Here is a 25458-nt window from a genome sequence, read left to right as displayed (position 1 = left end):
ACAAACTGCATTTATTCTAATTAAATTCCCCAAATGGAAGTTTCTATTTATCAAAGTGGAAAATTGGAAATCTCATTTTCTGTAATTATGACTATTATTCAGACAACGGTGTTTTATCTTTGAAAAGTAGCTGCATGGAAAACTTTCATGCTCATACAATTTAGGTACTACAGAAAATGAAATACTTTTGTAACTGGAAAAAATTGTAGATATTGAAGCCCTACTGTTATCTTCTATTTTCCCCCCAAACGGCCTTATCCATATTGACCTAGATACCTTTTCTGAATATTAACATAAATTAGCTCAGTTTCAGGACTAATTTTTCACAGTAACAATTATCCAAACTTTCTTAATGGTTAGTGTTCCCATTCTAGGCATTTTACAGTCTATAAATCACAATTCAAGGACAGACCCAAACACTAGATTATCTTCATTTGCATATTCATATTCATATTAATCTTCCAGTTTACTTTCTATAATAGTTTTGGCTATCAATTCTGATTTTAGTTACATATTTTGAGATTTCATACATGTGCCCAAGCATAAATATTAAAGAAGAAAAACAAGAGACAGTTCATACAGGCTCTGAAAAGTCAGGGATTTAAATTACTTGTCACAGATGGCAAAGAAGTGTTTAGAGGCTTTATCATTATCTTATCTGGTTAAACCTCCTAAAATGAAGTCAGAGAGCCAAGAGAGAACAGGCAAGAGGATAAAGAGAGTAAGAAGAGAGTACACACAGTTCCTTAAAAGGTATCAGAAAGGCGGTCAGGAAGAGAAAGAAAGAGGCAAGTATTGGGAAGTAAAGAAATCACACACATGCACGCGTGTGCGCGTGCACACATGCACACACACACACACACGGTATATGGCTTATGTATTCATATTGTTGCCAGCGCATTAGTAAATACCTTTAGCATAGCAGTTATTAAAATTCAGAGATAGTATAAAACTAGATTGATTCTCACTAAAATTTAACAAGATTAGAGATTACATGTAATTTCATTTAGAGAATTAAAGAGAGTTTATTTTCACTTACACAAGATTGATTAATCCAAGTATTCCCATGCCTCTGAAGTCTGTTTTGGGATCATCACCCTGGAAACCAATGTCAGCCCACTGCTTGGAGATTCTAGCCTTCAATTTTTTCGTGGGCATTAGAAGATTCCAAAGCTGTACAAACATGCTTCCATATTACAAATAATAGTGATGCTCGTAATTTACCAAGACATTTTTCTTCTCATAGCTGATACACTGGTAAGTCGAATGCTTTAAATTAAACAACTTTTGTAGACAAATCATAGGCTCAACAAAGACTATATTTAGAGAACTTTTCAATTAGCCTAAAAAATGTAGCATACTTATTCCAATTTAAAAGACATACAAAGAACAGTAGACTTTGAAAAGGTAACAAATACACAGAAATCGAAAACAATGAGATGTCTTTACTTACTAAGTAATACATATATACCAGAATTAGTAAACTGCTTCCTTGAGAAGAACACAGTGCCAGGCACTTGGCCCTTGCCTCAAACACTATATACTTAAGTAGGCTCTATTCTAATGGTGGGTGATTATCCTTAATCAGAAGGAAAATAAGTCTGAGATAGGGAGGGAATCATGGAGAAATAACACTGATAGTATTAAAACCTATATGATCATTATTTTACAAATTTTCATAGTTTTAAAAGAAAAAGAATATGACTTGGTTGTAAGTAAATATATTCCTTAAGATTGAGGATTTAAGAACAACTATCACATATTGGATAGCAACAAACCAATTAGTGCAAAATAAAGTTTAAAAAATGTAATCAGTCATTTTCTAAATTCAACACCACAAGTCATCAGACAAAAGAGACTTAACAAAAGTTGATAAGAAAGTTTGTGAAAATTTGCAAAACAGTAATACTTGCTTTTTTTTTTTCCCCACTTCACTACCATTTCAGGCACTGCTGAGTAAAGGACTCCTAATGAAAGGAGTATCCTGTTACCTAGAATGAAATGTGAAGACTTTGTGACCTTACTGTAAGACAGGGTCAGCACTCTGGCCCTGAAGCGAATCCAATCATTAGACTGGGTTTTACCTGGTCCCTTCTTTCATTACTCACACATGCACCTGCTCACCTTAGCCTCTCTCCATGAGCTCAGCAAGGGTTTGATTATGCCAAGGATGAGGCCTCAGTGATGTGGTGAGAGACAAGGTAAGACCACTAAAACTCAAAATTCAGCATGCATAAATATCATCAAATTTCGGGGTTCCACCCCTGAAGATTCTGATTTCGTAGGCAAAGGTGGAACCTTGGATTCTCAGTATTAAACACTGGTTAACTTTAGTGAAGGTGGCTCTTGGACTGTACTTAAAGAAACACAGATCTCCCTAGCCCCTTACCCTGCTGAGCATGTGTGAGGCTGGGTGATTCACTGCCAGCAACTGGCTCTTCACCTCTGAATGAGTTTCATGATGAATCACCAAGTTGAAAATTCCCTTGACTCAAATGCTAGGACTTGGGTCTTACCCCTTCTCTAAAGGAAAGGTATTGTGTAGAGAGGGTCTGAAGTTAAGGGAATAATGATGACGAGGAAGCTATAAAGAGGTCAACCCTTAGTGAGTGCCAGGCACTGTGCTAACACTTGAAACATAAAAATTCAACCCGCAGCAACAGTCCTTTGAGTAGTTTTATTATCCTCACTGACAAAATCAAGTTTTATTTTTAAAATTAGGTGAAGTGTATATTTATCTCCTCCTGAAAACAAGTTTTGTTGTTTTTAAACTTGCCTCTTACTGTTACTTGAATACTCTCAATGTCTGTTTCTTTCCACTGCACTTTTAGTTTATAACAGACTCCTAACACCAGGTGCCATGTGCTATTTTCCCTAACTATAACCATTTAAAAATATAATTAGAATAGGTGAAGTGGATGGGCAGCTGATTCAGCTCTATTTCAGAACTGATCTTTCTAAAGCACATGACTTCATCTCCTGTAGGCCTTAGAACTAACCTCATCCCTACAATAAAGGTACTAGATCGGATGATCTGGAAAGCTTACTCCAGGCCTGATATTCTGGAATTTCAGCATCTCACTGGCTTCATGCATTTTTACTTCAGAAATAAGAAATAGGAAGGTCCTAAGTAAATTTCTTTACTCTCTTAATTTTTAAATCTATTGTGGCAATATTTGGCACATTTCATAAATCCCAAAAGATCTGACATAATAATCTGAAAAGGGACATCTATGTTCATAATTCAAGAGTAAGCTGAAAAAATGCCTAATTTATGTGAGGATTTATATAAAAAGTAGGGGGAAAAAATGTGAAGCTTGTGGACTCGTACTTCTCAGTTGAAAAGATCTCCCTTTATAAGTTTATAATTTATTTCAGAATTAAAAGCATTAAAATAAAATTTGAATCTATTTCATTGATGCCTATCAGGAAATTATAAAAATAGTTAACTAAAAAATCTTTCACCAATATAATAAAATTCTCTGAGAGGCAAAGAAATCAGATGGCTGTGTAAGCCTCCAGATTCTCCACACAGGCCTTACTGGCTCAAGCCTGATTTATTTTCCAGTGTAACTCCAAATACAGAACACCAAAACTTACCTTGAGAAGCAGCTTTTCATGTTGCAGGTTATCAGAATCATATGGTTTTTTTCTCACACTTTCTACATCCAAATAGAGCTGTTTATAACCAGATATCTGTAGTAAGCATGCCTTCATACAGATTTTAAAACTGAAAATGATAAAAGTTATTATTTTAAAAAAAAACTTTTTATTTTAAAAAGTTATTATTATAAAAAAAATTTTTATCACAATAAAGTAATGCCTTCCATAGCTTGTGGTTCATATGTCTATTTAGAAAGCATTCCCTAGCTTTTGGTTTAATACAAGAAGCATCAAGAGCCTCTGTAAACACAAAACATTATACAAAGTATCATGCAAGATGTGACAGAACAGGGCCTACAAAGAGGGCAAGACAGGTAGGAAAGGCAAACTTCCAAAACTGCAAACTTTGTAAATCCTTGATTCGTTCACTTCTTTCCATGTTTACTCTGGGCAATCTCATGTGTTCCCCAATCTTCATTGTGAGACACTACCAGCAGACCTAATTTTCCAAGGATACAGCAACACACAGTGCCGTGACAGGTTCTCCCCGTGCTTCCAAACACAACAGCTCATCCTCCCTGAAGAAGCATGCTCTTTCTCAACTCTAAATCCATTAGTGGAATCACTAAGCACTAGTTCCCCAAGCTAGAACGCTCCAAGTTCTGACCTTCCTCTCCATCAACAATACATCAAAAGGTCCCTGAGCCCTTATCCTTTCTAGCTCTGAAATGTCCCTCAAAGCCTTCATCATATGTATCCATTTACCCTGGTGTATTTATGGCTTCATCATCTCCTGCCTGAATGACTCAGTTTCCTGACTGTTCTGTCTTTATTCCTTCTACCAGCCTCCCACTTCTTCAAGTTTACCCTTCATCTTCCTAAAATACATATCTGATAATGTGGCTTGTTTGCTTAAAAAAAAAAAAATCAGAGGACAATATCTAAATCTCTCGGTGTGGCATGCGAGCCTCCTTGCAATATATCTCTGATCTTACACTCCACTCACTTCTCCAACCTCTGCTCTGCGCCTATTCAACGCTCCGGCTACAGAGGACTCCCTGTCATTCCCAGATACTCAAGGACTCTGTGTCTTGTTGGCACCTTCCTCTGCACGGAATGTCCTCCCCTACCCATTCAACAAGGTCCAGCTCAAACATTACCTCTTCTGTGGACTTATCGTCACGGTTCTCTCCTGTACCCTCCCCTGCTTCAGCCCAAATAAATTACTCCTTCCTCAATATTTACAAAGAAAATACCAAATGAAGAAAAGCTTGTAAATATTTACTATCTCAATATACTTGTGCTGGGAACACAGAAATGTAATAAGTCAAGTCCTCTTATGGAACTCAGAATTTATTTGGGGAAGAACAAGAGCAAATCAATGACTACAGTACAATGGGTTAAATGTATGATAGAGGACCTTCCTGGAGGAGGACAGAAGAACTGAATTTTGAAGGACAAGAAGGACACAGGAGTCATTATTTAAATTTGGGAAAGTAATGGTAAGTTACCTTAGAGAAGGCAGATGATAAACTGGCAATAGTACTGGACTGGGAACCCAGAGATATAGGTTTTAGTCCTGCTTCCATCACTCACCTCTCTGGACCTCACTTCCTCATCTAGTGAAGTGAAAGGGTTGAATTAGATGATCTCCACAAACCCTTCAGCTCTAACGTTTCACAACTGTGTGAGATCTCCAGCCTCACAGGATGTAAGCATACGATAAATGAGAACACCGTAAAACACATACCTGGCATCCTTCTCGGGGTTAATATTCTTTTCCTTCATTATGTCTACTACACATCTGTCCACTTCACTCTGAACAACAAGTGTCGCTTTCTGTAAGATCTATTTGTGTGAAACAAAGCTGAATGAGAAAAATCCCCTATTGCTGAAAAAGAACAGTATGCTTTGAGGTATTTAGTCAGCTTCATAATGCGTGTATTAAGATGCAAAACCAAATGAAACCGAATTTGTTTCAAATTTTCAGTAGGGCTAAAATCATACATACATAAAATAGAAGAAAAGCAGCATGATGTATTAGATGACATCTTCCTTAACTGAGAATCAAGAGGTTCTAAGCCAATGAGTTCTTAGCAAATAAGCTCCCACCATAGTATGCTTATGAAGCAAATACTTTTTATAAAATTCTAAAATTACATAATAAAAATATATGTAAAAAGTTTTAATGCAGAAGGAAAAAAGTTTAAATTTTAAATGCAGAAGAGCAAAAAGAAGAAAAGTCAAATAATCTTGTCAATCCTACCACCAGAGATAGCCACTGGTAACAGATTAGCAGATATCCTTCCAGTCTTTTTTCTATGCATATAAAACAGATTTCTTAAATAATATGTCTTATAAATGTCCACTGGATCCTTCCTCTCAAGAAATAAGCAAGTTCAGGCCTTCTTTACCCTTAGAAGGCTACTTTAACTCTTATCCCTCTTTAAGCTACTATCAAAATTCCATCTGATATTCCTTATACTCCAGACAAAATAATCTAATCATACTTGGAGTTATGCTTCTGCATATCCTGGGCCTTTCTTCTGGAATGATCCTTTTTCCCAGTCTCTAGACATATCAATTCTTCCCATTGCTAAGCTAGCTCACATACCAGATCCAGGAAGCCTTCCCTGATTCTATTCAAGTGGAAGTAACCTCTCCTCTCTTGGAATCCGCATAATAATGTACCTGTAACCTTTCTGTGACACTTACCACTTTCTATAGTATAGTTATTTTTATATATTAAGTGGAAAATTCTCTGAGGACAGAGACTGTATCTAACTCATTTTTTCATATCCTATATACAAGCGATAACAGACATATAATTATCAAACGGAGATATTTGACAGATGAAAACCTTAAGAAAGGCAACTGTTTCAGTAAAAGTCATGTACAGCTATTCCATTACTTTTCTTTAAATTGAGGTTAGCTTAAATACAATGAAAGGAGTGGATGTTACATATTCAGTTTGACCAGTTTTGACAAATGCATATACCCAAATAATCCACATCCCTATCAAAATATAGAACATTTCCATCACTGCAGAAAGTTCCCTCATGCCCCTTCCCAATCAATCCCTCCCCCAACAAGCACCCACTGTTCTGCTTTCTATCACCATAACTTTGTGGTGTGCATATAAATGGAATCATAAAGTATGTACTCTTCTGTCTGCCTTCTTTTGCTCAGTAACGTTTCTAGAATTCATCCACATTCTTGCTTTCGTCAGTAATTTGTTCCTTCCAATTGTTGAGTAGTATTCCATTGTATGAATACACCTCAATTTGCTTACTCATTCTCCCGGTGATGGGTATTTGCATTGCTTCCAATTTTAGACTACTATGAATAATATTTTTTATCTTTGTGAAGTGACTCTTCGAGGCTCTTGTCCTTTTAAAAATTATGTTGTCTTTTTATTACTGAGTTCTAAAAGTTCTTTACGAGATATAAGTCCCTAATCAGATATATGTGCTGCAAGTATTTTGTCTTGCCAATTCATTTCTTAAAGGCGTCTCTGATAAGTAGTTTTTATTTTGATGAAGTCTAATTTTTCTATTTTTTATTTAAATGGTAACGCTGTGTCCTCTCTAAAAGACATTTTTTTTTTTTTTTTTCCGGTACGCGGGCCTCTCACTGTTGTGGCCTCTCCCGGTGCGGAGCACAGGCTCCGGAAGCGCAGGCTCAGCGGCCTAGCCGCTCCGTGGCATGTGGGATCTTCCCAGACCGGAGCACAAACCCGTGTCCCCTGCATCCGCAGGCGGACTCTCAACCACTGCGCCACCAGGGAAGCCCTCTTCTATGCTTTCTTTGAGAAGTCTTAACGTTTTGGTTTAAACATAGCTCTAAAGTCCATATCAAATTAATTTTCACATGTAGAGGGAGATAGGAGTCTCCCCTCCCCCAATTTGGATATCCAGTTGTTCCAGCACTATTTATTGGTTTTCCAATACTTTCCTGTCCTCACTGAATTGCTTTAGCATCCTTGTTAAAAAATTATGTATGGTCTATTTCTGTTCTCTCATCTGTTATATTTATCTATTTGCCTAGAAAGTCTTTAAGTCAGTATAAATCTTCTAACTTGGTTCTTTTAGATTATCTGGGCTATACTAGTTTCCTTAAAATTCTGTATAAACTTTAAATGAGCTTGCCTGCCGATGCAGGGGACGCGGGTTCGTGCCCCGGTCTGGTAGGATCCCACATGCCGCGTGGCCCGTGAGCCATGGCCGCTGAGCCTGCGCGTCCGGAGCCTGTGCTCCGCAACAGGAGAGGCCACAGCAGTGAGAGGCCCACGTACCACAAAAAAAAAAAAAAAAAAAAAAAAAGCTTGCTGGGATTTTGATTGGAATTGCATTGAATCCATAGGTCGGTTTGGGGATCAGCATCTTAAGAATACTGACTCTTCCAATTGATGAACACAGTATATCTTTCCATTTTAAGTTTTCTCAGGAAAAGGAGTCGTAATGCGGACGTCTTGCATAGCTTTCATTATATTTATCCCTGAGTATTTTACGTTTCTGGATGCTACTGTAAGTGGAACTGTTCTTTTTTTGTTTTCCAAAAGTTTGCTCTTAACATACGGGGACATACTGTGTCCTACGACATTGCTAAATTCATTTATCAATAATGCTGGTTAATTTTATAGATTTCTTAGGATTTTCTATACTCACAAACTATGTCATCTGTTAATAAAGACAGTTTCTTTTCAATCATTATGTCTTAGATTTCTTTTCCTTCCCTTACTACACTGCCTAGGACCTTTAGCACAATGCCGGATAAAAGGAGAGTAAACATCCTTGCCTTGTTCCCAACTGAGTGTGGAGAGCATTCAATAATTCAGTGTTGTATACCTATCATGCTAGCTGCAGGGTTTTCATAGATGGCCTTTAATAGGAGGAGGAAGTTCCTTTTACTCCTAGTCAGTTGAGTGTTTCTGACCATGAATGGGTATTGAGCTCTGCCAAAACAGTTTTACAGTATCTACTCAAATGATCTTCTTTTTCTAATTTACTTTGTTAATGTGGTAAGTTACATTCATTGATTTTGAAAATGTAGTCATGACATATTATTCTTTTTATATATTACTGGGATCAATTTGCTAATGAAGAATTTTTGTATCTATATTCAGGAAGGATATTGGTTTGTAATTTTCATTTATACAGTGTCCTTGTCTGGTTTTAATATCAGGATTATACTGGCCTCATAAAATGTGTTTCTTTCTACTCGATTTTCTAGGAGCTTATGTAATAGCAGTATTATTTTTTCTTCTTAAACGTTTGATAAGAGTTCACTAGTGAAGCTAATATTGGAAGATATTTTGTGCAAAATGTTTAAATTACAGATTCCATTTATTAGGTATATGGCTATTTCAGTTGTTTTATTTCTTTGTGTTAGTTTTGCTAAACTGTGTTTTTCAAGCACTTTGTCTCTTTCATCTAAGCTATAGACGTCATTGGCATCAAGTTGTCCATAGCACCTCCTTATACTTTAGTGACTACAGGCTGTGGTGATGCCCCCTCTATCATTCCTGATATGGGCAATTTGGGCTTTCTCTCTTTCTTGATCAGTGTTCCTAGAGGGCTATTAATATTACTAATTTTTTCAAAGAATCAACTTTTGAGCTTGGTGGTATTTCCTATTTTTATCTGTTTACTATTTTGTTAATTGTTTCTTATTTTCATTATATTCTTTCTTTTATTTATTTTGGGTTTAATTTTCTCTCTTCTAGTTTCTTAAGGTATAAGCATAGCTCACTGATTTCAGGCCTTTAAAAACTGCTTTGGGTGTACTCCACAAATTCTGATATGTTGTGTTTTCATTACCATTCACTTCAATTCTCTTTCTAAATTTCCCTTGTGAGTACTTCTGTGATCCATGGGTTACTCAGATTCTTAATTTCCAGATATTTGGGGATTTTCTAGATGTTATATTTTTCTTATTTCTTTTTTTTTAAATTAATTTATTTTATTAATTTATTTTTTTGGCTGCTTTGGGTCTTCGTTGCTGCGCGCGGGCTTTCTCTAGTTGCGGCAAGTGGGGGCTACTATTCGTTGTGGTGCATGGGCTTCTCATTGCAGTGGCTTCTCTTGTTGCAGAGCACAGACTCTAGGCACGTGGGCTCCAGTAGTTGTGGCAAGTGGGCTCCAGTAGTTGTGGCAAGTGGGCTCCAGTAGTTGTGGCAAGTGGGCTCAGTAGTTGTGGCTTGCGGGCTCTAGAGCACAGGCTCAGTAATTGTGGCACATGGGCTTAGCTGCTCCATGGCATGTGAGATCTTCCCAGACCAGAGACCGAACCTGTGTCCCCTGCATTGGCAGTTGGATTCTTAACCACTGCACCACCAGGGAAGTCCTCTTATTTCTAACTTAATGCTGTTGGAGACAGAAAACATACTCTGTATGCATTCAGCCCTCTGAAACTTACTGAGACTTAAAAGACCCAGTATATGATATATCTATATGACTGTTCCATGTGTACTTGGGAATATGTATTTTGCATTTGTTGGGTGTAGCACTCTATAAATGTCAATTAGGTCAAGATGGTTAATCGTATTGTTCAAATTGTATAGAGCCTTCCGATTTTTTTTTCTTGTTGTACTATCATTTATTGAGAGAATGCAGTAAAGTTTCCAGCTACAATTGTGGGTTCATATATTTCTCCGTCTAGCTGTGTCTATTTTGGCTTCAAGTATTTGGCAGCTTTGTTAATAAGTGTATACACATTTAATACTGTTACGTTTTCTTGATAAATTAGCCGTTTTATCATTACCAAAAAAAAAAAAGATTTAGTCTCCAGTAACACTCCAGGTTTATATTTTCTAAAAGAAAGCCACAAAAGCTTTTTTATGCTTATTGTTTGCATGGTATACGCTTTTACTTTCTATTTGTTTGTGACTTTATGTTTCGAGTATGCTTCTTGAAATAACATTCAATTAGTTGGGTCTTGCTTTTTCATCCATCTGTCAATCTCTGTCTTATTCTCTAAACTTTTGGTAGATCTTTGGTTCCTAATCAAAAACAAAATAACAGCTGGATGGAGGAGAAATATAACCCATTACATTTTCTAAGGTCTCATGTATCACAACATTGTCTAAGTTCTCATGGAGCTCATGAAGGTATATTCAATACTGGAATATACAGGACTTAAAGAATTTCTTAGGTCAGCAATTCTAAAACTTTCTCTTTTAACCTAAAACTACGTAAGTATACAAAGACCCTTTTCCCAATGATGTTTACTTTAGAGCTAAGGAAAAAGTAGGTGATAATAAACAAGAAAGCAACATATACAAATCACTTATCATATATTTTGTAAGCAAATAATATATGCTTATGCATATGATTTTATTACAAAATAACATTCAATAAACATAAAAGTAATCTAGTCTTTTTTTATTATACCTACCTTGATGGTAAGTTATAAATTATATGACTAGCCAAATTATATTTATAGCCAACAAACATCAACAGTGAGTTTCACCATGCAAGCAAATCTGGGGAAATTATATATACATTTGTGTTAGTGTAACCACAGAGTGTGAATGTTTCATTTTTGCGGTACGCGGGCCTCTCACTGTTGTGGCCTCTCCCGTTGCGGAGCACAGGCTCCGGACGCGCAGGCTCAGTGGCCATGGCTCACGGGCACAGCCGCTCCGCGGCATGTGGGATCTTCCCGGACCGGGGCACGAACCCGTGTCCCCTGCATCGGCAGGCGGACCCTCAACCACTGCGCCACCAGGGAAGCCCGAATGTTTCATTTTTGAACCACAATGCTTATGTGGTTATATACTTAAAGTCTAATTTTGGGAAATTAGAGACCAAAAAATATGCAAATGTGCATTACTATACCATCAATGCACAGACAAGTAAACTGATGCTATAAAACTAATTTATCATTCAATAGCTAGAATGTTATCACTACTATTTAAGAGCTAAGACAGCAGCTCTAACCAAACAACAGCCAATCAAAAACATGACTAGACTGACAAAGTGTTCTTTCCCTAAATTTCAAATTTTTCAAATACCCATATATGCATAAGTACAGTGGAGCTCTGCAACATTACCATACATCGAATAGCAGCCAGACCTCTTAGCAGAATACTGAACTAGACTCCTCAAGTGCTAAAAAGGTTTTCATTTTCATTTATAAATCCCGAAGTTTTAGTAATCCTTAATATATAATTGATAAGTGGTTGGTCCTAATGTAAAATACAAGCAAATGAGACTCAATTTTTAACAATCAAGGAAAGAATTTCCACTACAGAACAATTCACAACCCAATAGGACCACACTATCACTGCTTTAGGGAACTGGCCTTAATAGATTAAAATCACTTTTATTCACAGCAATCATTGGTAATGTTAAGTATTTAAATAACTAAGAGGTTTTCATGCATATTTTAAACTTCTAAAAATTTTGTAGTGTATGTTGGTTTAATCCCATCATCACTAACATAATATTAGTGATACCTATCAGGTACTGGGTATTCTCTTAGGCTGCTTTCATTATAATAATATTTCTAATCCTGAAACAACCATGTAGATATTAATACCTCCTTTGACAATGAGAAAATGAGTAACTTGCACAAACAACTAGAAAGTGATACAATCAGAATCTGAACTCAGATTTTTTTCATAGGAATATAAAAGTAGAGCGGGTTAATAGAAATATCACAAAATCAGAATTCAATTTTACTCTACAAAGTAAATGAAATATACAAATGAGACATAATACACACCATAAATTGTATATTTAAACTGATGAGACTTCCTCCATTAGCTTATTGACAAGTTTACCTTAGATTTAAAACCGCAAGAAAGCAAAGCTCCTGTGATTTAATTCCGTAAGTATTTAACTACCCATTTGTTGACTATTCCTTTTTAGTATGCCCTCCAAAACACAATTAGCAATTTATATATTTAGATAATAAATTCATAAGAATACAATTTTTTTTTTTTTGCCGTATGCGGGCCTCTCACTGCCGTGGCCTCTCCCGTTGCAGAGCACAGGCTCCGGACGCGCAGGCCCAGCGGCCATGGCTCACGGGCCCAGCAGCTCCAGGGCATGTGGGATCCTCCCAGCCAGGGGCACAAACCTGCCTCCCCTGCATCGGCAGGCGGACTCTCAACCACTGCGCCACCAGGGAAGCCCAAGAATACAATTTTAATGTTTACTTTTCAAGTGAACTTTAATTGCCAGTAAATGAGATTAAAGATAATGAACATTTTATTTTCTTTAACTTGTAACCACTACCTTAAAGCCTCCAAACACTTCAGCCCACATTTACCTCTTCCGTCTCTAAATGCCTGATTTTAATTACATTAGATTTCAGTCTTTTTTTTTTTTTTATATACCAAAGACCCTGGTGGAATGTTGAACATACGGCAATCATTCAAATCTTCGCTCAAGGATTTGACCAAGGCACTAGAGTTCTTAAAAAGTATCATCTTGTGTGCAGTCCTACTTAAGTTTGGGGTAATTTTTCAACATATAAAATCCCATAAGTAAATTTTACGATCAAAAATGTCATTACAATCAATTTTGGTAATGATGGTTACACAGACAGATGTGAAAGTGAGTTCCCAGTTCCAGAAACCCTCCAGAGTTTCATCTACAATTTATGATATTGTTACTTTGTGAAATTGCATCCGAAGTTTCAATTAATGGAACTATACGGGTGGATAGGTATAAACAAATTTTTAGAATGAGCAACTTGTTAACTTTCTAGATCCCTACAGTCTCATTTAAAAAAAAGAATATTAATCACTTTATAGGATTCTAAACAAAGGGGTAGGACTCTAGACTCTTCTCTCCTCCCCGGTATTCATTCACGTATATGAGTTATTCCCAAATTGACCACTCATAAATAAAAGACTAACTAAATCAGTAAAGCACCTATTTTATAGGTCACTCTCCAAAACTTAACAGATATGCTTGCAATATTCAGCAGTGTCCATTTTCTTTCCAGCATGAATCAGTAACTCATATTAATATCACTAGACAGAAGCAAATCAACAATTTTTGACCCTATATTCTCGATCCACATTGTACATCATGACCAAATACAAACATATATACGGATATCTAAAACAGAGATAGATGCACACACAGATAACTAAAATTAAATTTTCATGAAACCATATTTAACCTTACTACGACCGCTGTTTTCTAATTATTTTCTATTCCATTCCTTTTGTTGTTGTTGTTTAATGCTGGCTGTGATCTACCATAGGATTTCAAACAATGGTCTACATGTTCCATACTCTAACTTTGCCACACCGAATAATCTATATATAGAGAAAAAATATTGCAAAACACTATAGGGAAGCATGTGGTGGACTGAATTATTGGTCCCTGTTTTTCACTCCTGTGTAATTGAATTATATACCCACATGCTTAACATGGCCTCATGGTGGGCATAATGTATTTTTCCACCCCTTGACTTGGGCTTGGCCATGTAACTTACTTTAGGGATATTAATGGACATGACACAAGAAAACTTAAAATATGCCTCTGTGGCTGGACGTTCAACGATCAACTGTGAGAAGAATATTTCCCAGGTACCTTTTCAACCTAGGTCCCACAATGAGACAACTGCAACAGACCTGAACTTGGCACCAGCTTGAAGAAGAGCTTCCCCAGTTGGCCCACAGACACATGAGCAAGAAATAAATAATGCATTTATTTATAATGCATTTATATAATAAACCTATGCCCTGAGATTTTATAAGTTTGTTACACAGCAGCAACTGACTAATAAACATTATGAGGTATGACTTATTTTGGATCAAAAGGTACATGACCCAGGATTTTCTATAACTATCCAAACCTATCTTAAGGACACAGTCTATTAGAAAGTTTTCCCCCTAAGACCCTGCTTTCCCAAAAGCTAACAAGTTTTGAGGTAAAATAAACAAGCAAAACCTCAGAACAGAAAAAATTATTCAAATACCTTCTTTGTGCATGAGTAGTGCACACAAACACATACACACACAGAAAAAAAAGGTTTTAAAAAATAGAATATTTCTTCTAAGATGGGAAAATTTCACTCAATACTCTTTACAGCAAAGACTCTTCTAGTAGGACATTAAAAATAATTCACTCTAAAATTGAGACATTCTTTTAAAGAAAAAGTATCTCCAAGTTAAGTTGTCTAGAATAATCACCTTGATATGATCCTACCTTATTCTTGGAGTATGTCAAGGAATTTTCTGAAATGAAAAAAAAAAAAAGAATATTATTACTTAAATGCTGTTTGTGAATTACTCCGCAAATAGTATAAATATCAAGCCAGTAATAAATTACTTTAATAGTTCCAGAAGATATAATTTCTACATGAATAACATAGCAAACATTAAAAAATTTTATCCTTACAGTATGATTCCAAAATTCTCAACCCAACACACATACCAGAGCCAAAGAGGTAAGACCAACCTAATTTCCCCAGAATCATCTGTTTCTGTGCGGGCCCGCAAGTGTCTACTAACTGCTGCAAATTCATCCATGGCTACCTCAGAATAGCTTGGGTTCCAGAAACTCATCTTAAGAATACAGTGAGAGTGCTCTATCCTACCTTTTCATGTGTTAGCCTTATGAAGTAAGCGTTTATATTTGAAGAACTAGCAAACAAAACATACAACAAAGGGGCAAAAAGGAAGACTTTAGATTATCTGGACAACCATTCTCTAACCAGACAAAAAGCAAAACAGCTTTTTCGTTCTTGCTTTCTGCTTCAAGAATCACAAGAACGTTTTTTACTGGTCTATTTACAAATTTTTCTGGCAAATAGTAAACAGTCTCCTTTTCTCAGCAATTTGAAAAATTCAAGAAAAATGTTCTTGCTGCAAAATAAAGTCTTAAAATGTTCTTCCGCCATAATATAAAAAACCAATCAATACTACTAAGAGTTCTTATCAATAGGTACTTTGCTCTTCTCAGAGCAGTCAAAAGGGCAAATCAAAAGAGCAGGCAATAATTTAAGTCAGCTACAAAGTTGTGAAAAACCTAGGGAGGTAATTAAACTTCAATCATCTAGCAGCCCTGAGGCTCACTCTCTCCTTACTCTGCCATTCTTCCCCTGTTATCTTGGCTACCAACACGCACTCCTCAAATCTTACAGGGGTGGATTTCTTAGTTGAAGCACACTTATTCAACACAAAAGAGGCTGTGGTTAAGTCACGATTTTCCATCTGACACAGTGAACATGAACTGCAGCCCATCCCTGGTCTGCCTCACTCTGGCCAAAGAGAAATGACCTCGATGATATTTCTCACTCATCTGTGTTCTAATTTAAAGCCATATTTTCAAGTAAGTATTGAAAGCTGATCAGTTTTAGAAGGTACTAGAGCAGCACTGTTCAACAGAAATATAATGCAAGCCCAAATGTGAACCACATATGTACCTTAACGTTTTCTAGTAGCCATATTAGAGTAAAAGAAATAGATAAAAGTAATGTTAATATATTTTAACCCAATAGATCCAAAATATTATCATTTCAACATACAATGAATATAAACAATTATTAATGAGATACCTTTACATTCATATAAAGCCTTTGAAATCCAGAGTATATTTCCTAGTTCTGCACATTTAATTCAGACTAATCATATTTCAAGTTTCCAATAGCCACATGTGGCTATTGGCTACAGTATGGGACAGTGCAGATTTTTAGTCTACTACTCTTTCCTAGGGATCACTAGATACCTGTTATTATTCTTTCATGAACTGCATAAGAGATTAAAAGATTGAAGGATGCTGAATATAAAAATGGATCTCCTTCACTGAAGTGAAAATTTCAAAGGGCTTATAGAAGTATAGAGATTTTTCTCTAGAAAGTAGGCTGCAACCATAATCTAAGGTAAAACTGATGAATTTCAGGAACCAGAGAAGGTAATTCTTTGCACAGATGCAGAACTAAATAATAGTTTCTTTTTCTATAGAATCAGTTTTAGCGCTGGAAGGATTCAAAGTGAGATTTCAAAGATCATGAAACTGAGATTAAGTGACTTGATCGTGATACACAAGCGCTATTGTCACTATCAGTACTGAGAAAAATATTCATTCAGAGTTAAATTTTTATTCGTTTTTAATTATCCTTTTTCGAAAAACATTACCTATCCTGTGTGTCCTTTGTGCACCTACATAGGTATCAAAAATTCGCTGCAATTCACATTTTCCAGTCATCTGTCGTAAGAGCCATTTCATCCAAAATCGAAAGAAGTGCCCATAGAAGAACTCCCACAAAGAAATAAACATTTTTTCCTGGAGAAGGAAATATATGACAGGTTTAACGACCTTAAATTGGATTTAGAAAAAGAGAAAAAATTAGTGTATCCAACTCATCAAATCCCAAATTATATTAATAGATATAATGTTGTTCCATTGTGTCTATTTTGTAGTAGTGTTTGGGCATCTAAGAAAACAATGCCAGGTGTAATATATACCATTTAGATTAATTAAATGATGCTGGCCAAATGGTTAACTTATCATTTTAAACAATTAACTGTAAAAATCAAACTACTTACTTTGATTCAAGCTCTCAGTTCACTATTTAATTTCTTATTCTTTGAGAACAGGGCTCAACAGTTCAACAACAAAAGGACCCCACCTAAAGCAACAATTAAATCAAATATACCATATATCAGAATTGTTTGTATAAAGAATAAGTCTTCTTAACCCCTGTGGATAATCCCAGTTACAGCTGTCCCACAGTCAGGTGATGGCAGCAAATAAAAACACTACATATGGCTTACAAATGAAGTACACAAACTGAACACGGAATAGATCACACCCTGGCTAATTGTTGATTTTCCATTCAACAGGTGAACGGCAGAAATACTAAGAAGGGTAATAGACTACACCCTCGATAAAACTGAATATTTATGCCATAAGAAAAATCTTCGGCTCCTAAATGAAGCGGGGTCGGGGAAATGAAAGTCAGGAGGAGTTACTCAAAAACAAAAATGCTCATCTCTTTCCTGCCTTAAACATTCCCACAGATAGATCATCTCCCGAGGGACTGTCAAATTCGAGATCCCCGCAGGTTAGTGCAGAATCAGTGCACAGAGACTGGCTCAACTGTGATTTTAAAATGAATCCATCTGGTCCGCGCTCATCAAGACAAAAGAAGCCGAACTGCAAAGCAGAGGGAACGCCTGCCTCACGGCGCCTGAGCTCCCCAGCCCTCTGGGAGCCGCTGCGCCGCCGAGCCCCCCTCCCGGAGCCTGGCCGAGCCCAGCTCGCGCCGTGCCCGCGAGTGGGAGGGAACCGCTCGCACAAAGCCCCGCCGGCCCGGCAGCCCCGCGAGACTTTCCGTAGGACACCGCGGGGCCCGCGCGCCTTCAGCGCAGCCGCACCCAAGCTGCACCGGGCGAGAGGAAAAGAAACAGCAGCCACCTCACGGGAACGGGAAGAACTAGGAGGAGCTGGAGCTGCCTCGGTTTCCCCGACTGCAAACTGCCGGCAACGGAAACGACGCTACTCGCGGTACGCTCCCTGCAAGCACCGCGACCCGGAAGTCGGGGAGCGAAGCGGCGGGAACGCCTTCCCCGGCACACTGCCCGGCCCCGCCCCGCCGCCCTCGCCGATTGGCCCGAGCTCCACCAATCGCTATCTCTGAAAGGATGTCGAGCTGGGCTGCCCCGCCGCGCGTGCTCGGATTCTAGGGACACCCGACGGTTTCCCTGGCAACCACTACCTTGAGGCACGCCCCGCGCCAAAGATCGGTCTTCCGCAGAGCGGCTCCGTAGATTTTTCTCGCCTTAAATTTCAGGTCTTCTGCGCAAGCAGAAACGGTGTACTACTCCTAGATTCCAAGCACGGGAGAAGCGATGTGCTTTGCGTAACTTTCATACCGCCAAGGTAACAAAAGTGCTTTCACCTGCATTTAATCTTAATTCTGTGAAGTAATTAGTAACAGTCCCACTTTATGGATGAGGAAACAGAATTTACGTTGAATGACTTGCCCATGGCTACTACGTGGCAGATACGGAGAGCCCTGTACGTTGAGTAAAGAAGTTTAGACTTTGTCCTGTAATGATAAACATCTAATAGTACATGGAACATTTATTCCTTAGCTGGTTTTTTCTTGAAAAAGTAACTTATGCGCATGACTTTTTAAAAAAATCCAACCTCAAACAGTACATTCATTAATTCAAGTATCTGTTAATTGGCCGTTGATGCACCAGGCAGTGTTCTAAGAGGGAGTCATACATTAAATAAATGCAAATATTTAGTATGTCAAGTGGTACTAAAGGGGTATTAGGGAAGGGAGGGAGAGTTTCTACATACAGTGTAGACAGGGGAGTCTCCGTGTTAAGGTGACATTTGACCAGTGTTCAGAATGAAGTAAGGGAGTGAGAGTATCTGGAGGAAGAGTATTCCAGACACTAGAAAGGCAAGTGCAAAGACATACTTCATAAGGTGGAGGAATAGTAAGAAGGGCAGTATGCCTGGAGGAGGAAGAACAAGGGGAGAGTAAAATACAAGTACAAAGGACAATTTACACTGAAAAATAACTTCCACCCACCCATGCACAACTCCTGGTCCCTCAGCCTCCTTTCTCGAAAGCAACCAGTATTAGTTGCTTGTTTGTACCTTCAGGGACATTCTATGCGAATATATACATATATATATATATATATGCCCCCTCCATCCCCTTGTTAGCACAAACTGAAGCAGCAGTGCAAACTTTTCCACACCTCAACCAACATTTTTTTAAAAGGTGCTAATTGTAAAACGCTAGACATGTGAAGGGTGCATAAGCCATCATCCCTGCCCCATAGAAGCAACTAACTTGGTAATGAAATCTGGACATATACTCTAATAATAAAACAGACTCGGATCTTGAAAGGAACTTAAAGATCATCTCAATGAATATTTTTTATTGTACATAAAAAGATTCAAAAAGGCAAAGTACACAGCCAAATTGGCAAATTAAGAACTAGAAACAAACCTATATTTCAGGTGTCTCTCTATTATTACACAAAACCTTCATAGAATAGAAAGTGAAATAATTCTGTAGTACAATTATAAAATCCTTTTACCTTTTCAATGTGCTACACTGAGAGTTGGGGGTGGTGGTGCAGAGAGGAACCCTTCTGCTGGTCTCCATGCTACCTGTTGGCCCACTTCTATCCATGTTTTTCTCCAAGAGAGGAGAATGCTCACCTGTTTGGTCAGAACCTGAGAAGTTGGTTGAACTGCATTTATTGGAAGCAGGATCACTGTCTATTAAAATGCCATGTGCATATGGATTTCCTCTTCTGTCTTCCACGAATTCATTTGCATATAACTAGCAGATACAATAAACCAGTCCTGTGCCTCAGGGAAGATTGGCCTTCTATCTTTCTCATTTTATTGTCTTTCTTCTTTGTGGCTGGCTAAATGGTGGTTAGATCCTAAGATTAGAATTCTGGCTTCAAGGAGAAAGTGGGACCTACTTAGGTCTCTGAACTAAATTGTGTGCTTCTACCAGGCCTTATCAGATACACCTACATGGAAGAAAGAGGCTATGGTGTAATGGAGTTTGGTTATATTTTTGTGTAGTACTGAGGAATCTCTGCTTTTCTTGGATTCTCAGACTAAACAACAAAGGCACTGTTGATTTTAGAAACTGCTTAATGGAAAGAGTTGTTTGTATGACTGTTAATCAACAATTTGTTACAGTGTTTGGGGTTTGATCCATGGAAGACCCAAATAAAATATCAAGCCCTCTTGTGGAGTGTGTGAAGTCTGGAACGCAGCGAGTTTATACTGAGAAGGAAAACTGTATACTCCTTTCACTAACAGTGAAATGGATTACTTCTGCAGAAGCATTAAAAACGTTATGGACAGAGGCAACCCTGACTGGTTTTATGATGATTTGTGTTGCACTTTCCTGAAACTAAGTTAGACACTGTGCTTAGGGGGAACCCCTCGTGTATGGATTCCCCATATAATTTTTTTAAATGGAAGGACAAGGAAATACACAGAATGCCAAGGCAAATTTGTTCTCACAGCTACTAGTAACGGGGTTTACCAATGAAAATTTAAGCTATGCAAAATTAAGCTAATGGGCTGGGGTGAAGATATTAACCAGAACAAAGGAAATAACCATTGAATCAGGTAAAACTATTTATATGATTGGTTTTTTTTAAAAGAAAAAGGGTGAGGGGGAGTAAAGAAGCAAGAATTTTGACAGATTCCCTACAGAGGGTTTGGTGGCACATTAACAATAGTTGGGAGCAGGGAAAACTATTCAGGCTCCTGTGTCGGCCTCACCTAAGTTAATCTGTCAGATCTGTTCCAATTATCCCAGCCTGGATGAATTTAGGGCTAAGGATGCTGAAATAGGGAAATAAGGTGGATTTAGCACAGGGAAGTTATTTTAATTCATCATTAGTGCTGTGGTAGAAAAGGACGACTAACTTGAGGGTCAAGAAATCATCAATTGACCCCTGTTAGGAGGTCCAAGATTGTATGATATAGTTTATGTTGAGCGGCAGAGGACAGTGGAAAACCTCTGGGGGATTATCTAACGATGATGCAAAATGTACCATAATATCATCAGGGGAATGGAAGGGCAATATTAAGGTATGAAAATTGAAGTTTGGAGCAAATGAAAATGTTATGGTAGGCAGCACCAGAATCATGATGAAGCTGAAGCTGGAGAAATAACAAAGTAGGAACTACCCAGTGCCTCCTTTTATCTGAATCTGTAATTACAGTGGATGTGATGAAGTTCCTTGTCACTACTAGCTTAAAGCCAAATGTCTTTTAAGAGACAGAGAAGTCTGCCCTTTATGGATTTTTAATTAGACACCCAAAATGGGAGCCCTGAAAATTGCTCAGACCTTCCTTTGGAGTAAATATCAGGCAGTGTCAGATTGGGGAAGGACACAGTAAATCTCATCTCTCATTAGGAAACAATGGGAGCAGAATCTCCACTAATGCTTTCTATTAATCCTCTGTGGCCCAGGAGAAAAGACCCATGGGAATAACTGTTAGCCATCATGATTTGAACAAGGTAGTTACCATGACTTAAATTAGTGTCTGTCCTGCCAAGCACTGTAGAAACTGCCTAAGACGTTGAACAAGCTAACGTTCAACAAGCTAAACAAGCTGCTTTTGTGATAGATTCACCTATGCTACCTTCTTTATTTTAAATTTACTTAACTATAGTTGATTTACAATATGGTGTTAGTTTCAGGTGTACAGCTTCAGAGTCGTTTCCATTATAGGTTATTGTTCAATATGGTTCCATGGGCTATATAGTAAATCCTTGTTGTTTATCTATTTTATATATAGTGGTATGTATCTATTAATCCCAGACTCCTAATTTATTCCCCCTCCCCTTTCTTCTTTGGTAAACATAAATTTGTCTTCTGTGTCTGTGAGTCTGTTTCTGTTTTGCAACTAAGTTGATTTGTTTTTTTTTTAGATTCCACATATAAGTGATATCATGATATTTGTCTTTCTCTGTCTGATTTACTTCACTTAATGTGATCATCTCTAGGTCCATCCATGTTGCTGCAGATGGCATTAGTTCATTCTTTTTTATGGCTGAGTCATATTCCATTGTCTATATGTGCCACATCTTCTTTATTCATTCATCTGTCATTGGACCTTAGGTTACTTCCATGTCTTGGCTATTGTAAATAGTGCTGCTATGAACATTGGGGTGCGTGTAACTTTTTTTTCCCGCCTTTTCTGGATATATGCCCAGGAGTAGAATTGCTGGATCATATGGTAGTTCTATTTTTAGTTTTTTAAGGAACCTCCAGACTGTTTTGCATAGTGGCTGCACCAATTAACATTTCCACCAACAGTGTGGGAGGGTTCCCTTTTCAGCTATGCTATCTTCTTGATCTCACTCTCAGAATGAGATCGGTTTGCTTGTGCATGAGAAGGAATGTGTAATATATTTATGGTCCTTCTTCAAGGACATCTGACCTCTCCAGCTCACTGCTACAATTTGGTGAGAGTGGACCTAGATATGATGACCATCAAAATTAATTCATTATACTGATTACATCATGATCATTCCCCACCTTGGAAGGAGAAACTCAGGAGATTTGAGAGCTGTCATGGCATGTATGACTAGCTGAATCAATCTAGTTAAGATTTAAAGCTTATTTTTCAGATTTCCTTCCTGTTTAGGTCACCACAGAGCATTGAGTAGAGTTCCCTGTGCTATACAGTAGGTTCTCATTAGTTACCTATTTTATACATAGAAGTGTATATATGAAGGGATATCTGTATACGTATAACTGATTCACTTTGCTGTACAGCACAAACTAACACAACATTGTAAAGCAATTATACTCCAAAAAAAATTAATAAAAAAATAGGACACATACACATTGGTAAGCAAAACAACGCTTGGAAAATAAAGATGGTAGATTAAATTAAAAAGATTTAGAGCTTAGTGAAATCAGTGAAATTTCTAAAAATAACTTTGGGCCACCAGAGGTATTTTATAAATGGTAAACAATAAATTACTCCCCCTCCAGGACTGTCAATAAAAAGGAGACACAACACCGTACAGGAATATTTGGCAAGCTATGAAAAATACGTAATGGGTAGTGGCCCAAGGATTCTGCTGAGACCCTACGATTCTCACACATTCATACATAATTTTAAATGTTTCTGACACCACAATACATGCAAATTGGAGGCTTTGAATGAAATATAATACTGCCACCTCGTGGCGACTACTGGGATTTTGGGACTCAAAAAGTTCCTGATGAGAGGCGGAGTCAAGATGGCTGTGTGGAAAGACACGGAGTTAGCATCTCCCCACAACTAGGGCGCCTGATGGCCGCTGGTGGGAGACTCTGAAGCCCAAGAAGAGGGGAGGAACCCCAAAGTGAACCGGCGGCTTGCGGGACCTTGGTTCATGAGCCCAGGGTCAGGCCGAAGCTCCTGCAGTGGGAGCTCTGAGTCCAAACCACTAGATTAACAGAGAACCTCAGACCCCAGGGAATATTCATCGGAGTGAGGTCTCACGGAGTTCCTCATCTCAGCACCAAAACCCAGCTCTACCCAATAGCCTACAAACCCCAGTGTTGGAAGCCTCAGGCCAAACAACTGGTAAGACAGGAACACAATCCCACTCATTAAAAAAAAAAAAAAATGAGACGGCAAAAAATATGTCACAGATGAAGGAGCAAGGTTAAAACCTATAAGACCAAATAAATGAAGAGGAAATAGGCAATCTACCTGAAAAAGAATTCAGAGTAATGATAGTAAAGATGATCTAGAATCTCGGAAATAAAGTGGAGGCATGGATTGAGAAAATACAAGAAATGTTTAACAAAGATCTAGAAGAACAAAAGAATAAACAGATGAACAACACAATAAATGAAATAAAAAGTACACTAGAAGGAATCAATAGCAGAATAACTGAGGCAGAAGAACAAATAAGTGAGCTGGAAGACAAAATGGTGGAAATAACTGCAGAGGAGCAGAATAAAGTGAAAAGAATTGAAGACAATCTCAGAGACCACTGGGACAACACTAAACGCACCAACATTCGAATTATAGGGGTCCCAGAAGAAGAAGAGAAAAAGAAAGGGTCTGAGAAAATATTTGAAGAGATTATAGTTGAAAACTTGCCTAAAATGGGAAAGGAAATAGTCACCCAAGTCCAGGAAGCACAGAGTCCCATACAGGATAAACCCTAGGAAAAACACACCAAGACACATATTAATCAAACTAACAAAATAAAATTTAAAGAAAAAATATTAAAATCAGGAAGGGAAAAACAAAAAATAACATACAAAGGAATACCCATAAGGTTATCGGCTGATTTTGCAGTGGAAACTCTGCAGGCCAGAAGGGAGTGGCAGGATATACTTACTTAAAGTGATGAAACAGATTAACCTACAACCAAGATTACTCTTCCCAGCAAGGATCTCATTCGATGGAGAAGTCAAAAGCTTTTCAGACAAGCGAAAGCTAAGGGAATTCAGCACCACCAAACCAGCTTTACAACAAATGCTAAAGAAACTTCTCTAAGTGGGAAACAGAAGAGAAGAAAAAGACCCACAAAACAAACCCAAAACAATTAAGAAAATGGTAATAGGAACATACGTATCAATAATAACCTTGAATGTAAATGGTTTAAATGCCCCAACCAAAAGACACAGACTGGCTGAATAGACAAAGAAACAAGACCCATATATATGCTGTCTACAATGTAGAGACCCACTTCAGGCCTAGGGACACAGACTGAAAGTGAGGGGATGGAAAAAGATATTCCAGGCAAATGGAAATCAAAAGAAAGCTGGAGTAGCAATACTTATATCAGATAAAATGGACTTTAAAATAAAGAATGCTGCAAGAGACAAGGAAGGATACTACATAATGATCAAGGGATCAATCCAAGAAGAAGATATAACAATTATAAACATATGCATCCAACATAGGAGCACCTCAATACATAAGGCAACTGCTAACAGCTATAAAAGAGGAAATCGACAGTAACACAATAATAGTGGGGGACTTTAACACCTCACTTACACCAATGGACAGATGATCCAAACAGAAAATTAATAAGGAAACACAAGCTTTATTATTATTATTATTATTATTTTGCAGTACATGGGCCTCTCACTGTTGTGGTCTCTCCCGTTGCGGAGCACAGGCTCCGGACGCGCAGGCTCAGCTACCATGGCTCACGGGCCAGCTGCTCCGCGGCATGTGGGATCCTCCCGGACCGGGGCACGAACCCGTGTCCCCTGTATCGGCAGGCGGACTCTCAACCACTGTGCCACCCGGGAAGCCCCATTTTTTTTAAGTATAAAATGAAGATAATCATAGCATATTAAGTTTATTGGTATCTTCATTTCACACCTTTAAAAAAAGACTGAGATGTTGTGAGGAC

At 37.9% G+C, this 25458-nt stretch overlaps 1 protein-coding gene across 2 annotated transcripts in view; it reads right to left on the bottom strand.

Moving 5' to 3' along the window:
- Positions 1 to 18067, bottom strand: part of ELMOD2 (ELMO domain containing 2) — a 29245-nt gene extending 11178 nt beyond the window's left edge. The window contains exons 1-7 of one of the 2 annotated variants that reach the window (XM_060012077.1): positions 17988 to 18067; positions 17117 to 17199; positions 16706 to 16853; positions 14775 to 14803; positions 5354 to 5451; positions 3601 to 3730; positions 1040 to 1173 (exon numbers count right to left, since the gene is read on the bottom strand). In XM_060012077.1, the coding sequence (XP_059868060.1) occupies positions 1040 to 1173; positions 3601 to 3730; positions 5354 to 5451; positions 14775 to 14803; positions 16706 to 16847 (533 nt within the window). In that variant the 5' untranslated portion in view covers positions 16848 to 16853; positions 17117 to 17199; positions 17988 to 18067. Of the gene's footprint in view, positions 1 to 1039; positions 1174 to 3600; positions 3731 to 5353; positions 5452 to 14774; positions 14804 to 16705; positions 16888 to 17116; positions 17200 to 17987 lie in introns of those variants that run through there. The other variant, XM_060012078.1, reaches the window with a different exon arrangement.
- Positions 18068 to 25458: the final 7391 nt, after the last annotated feature.

The sequence above is a fragment of the Delphinus delphis genome, chromosome 5 (assembly GCF_949987515.2).
Source record: "Delphinus delphis chromosome 5, mDelDel1.2, whole genome shotgun sequence".
Lineage (NCBI taxonomy): Eukaryota > Metazoa > Chordata > Mammalia > Artiodactyla > Delphinidae > Delphinus > Delphinus delphis.
Note: the sequence above shows the minus strand (reverse complement) of the source record. Positions and strands in the feature narration are given on the sequence as shown.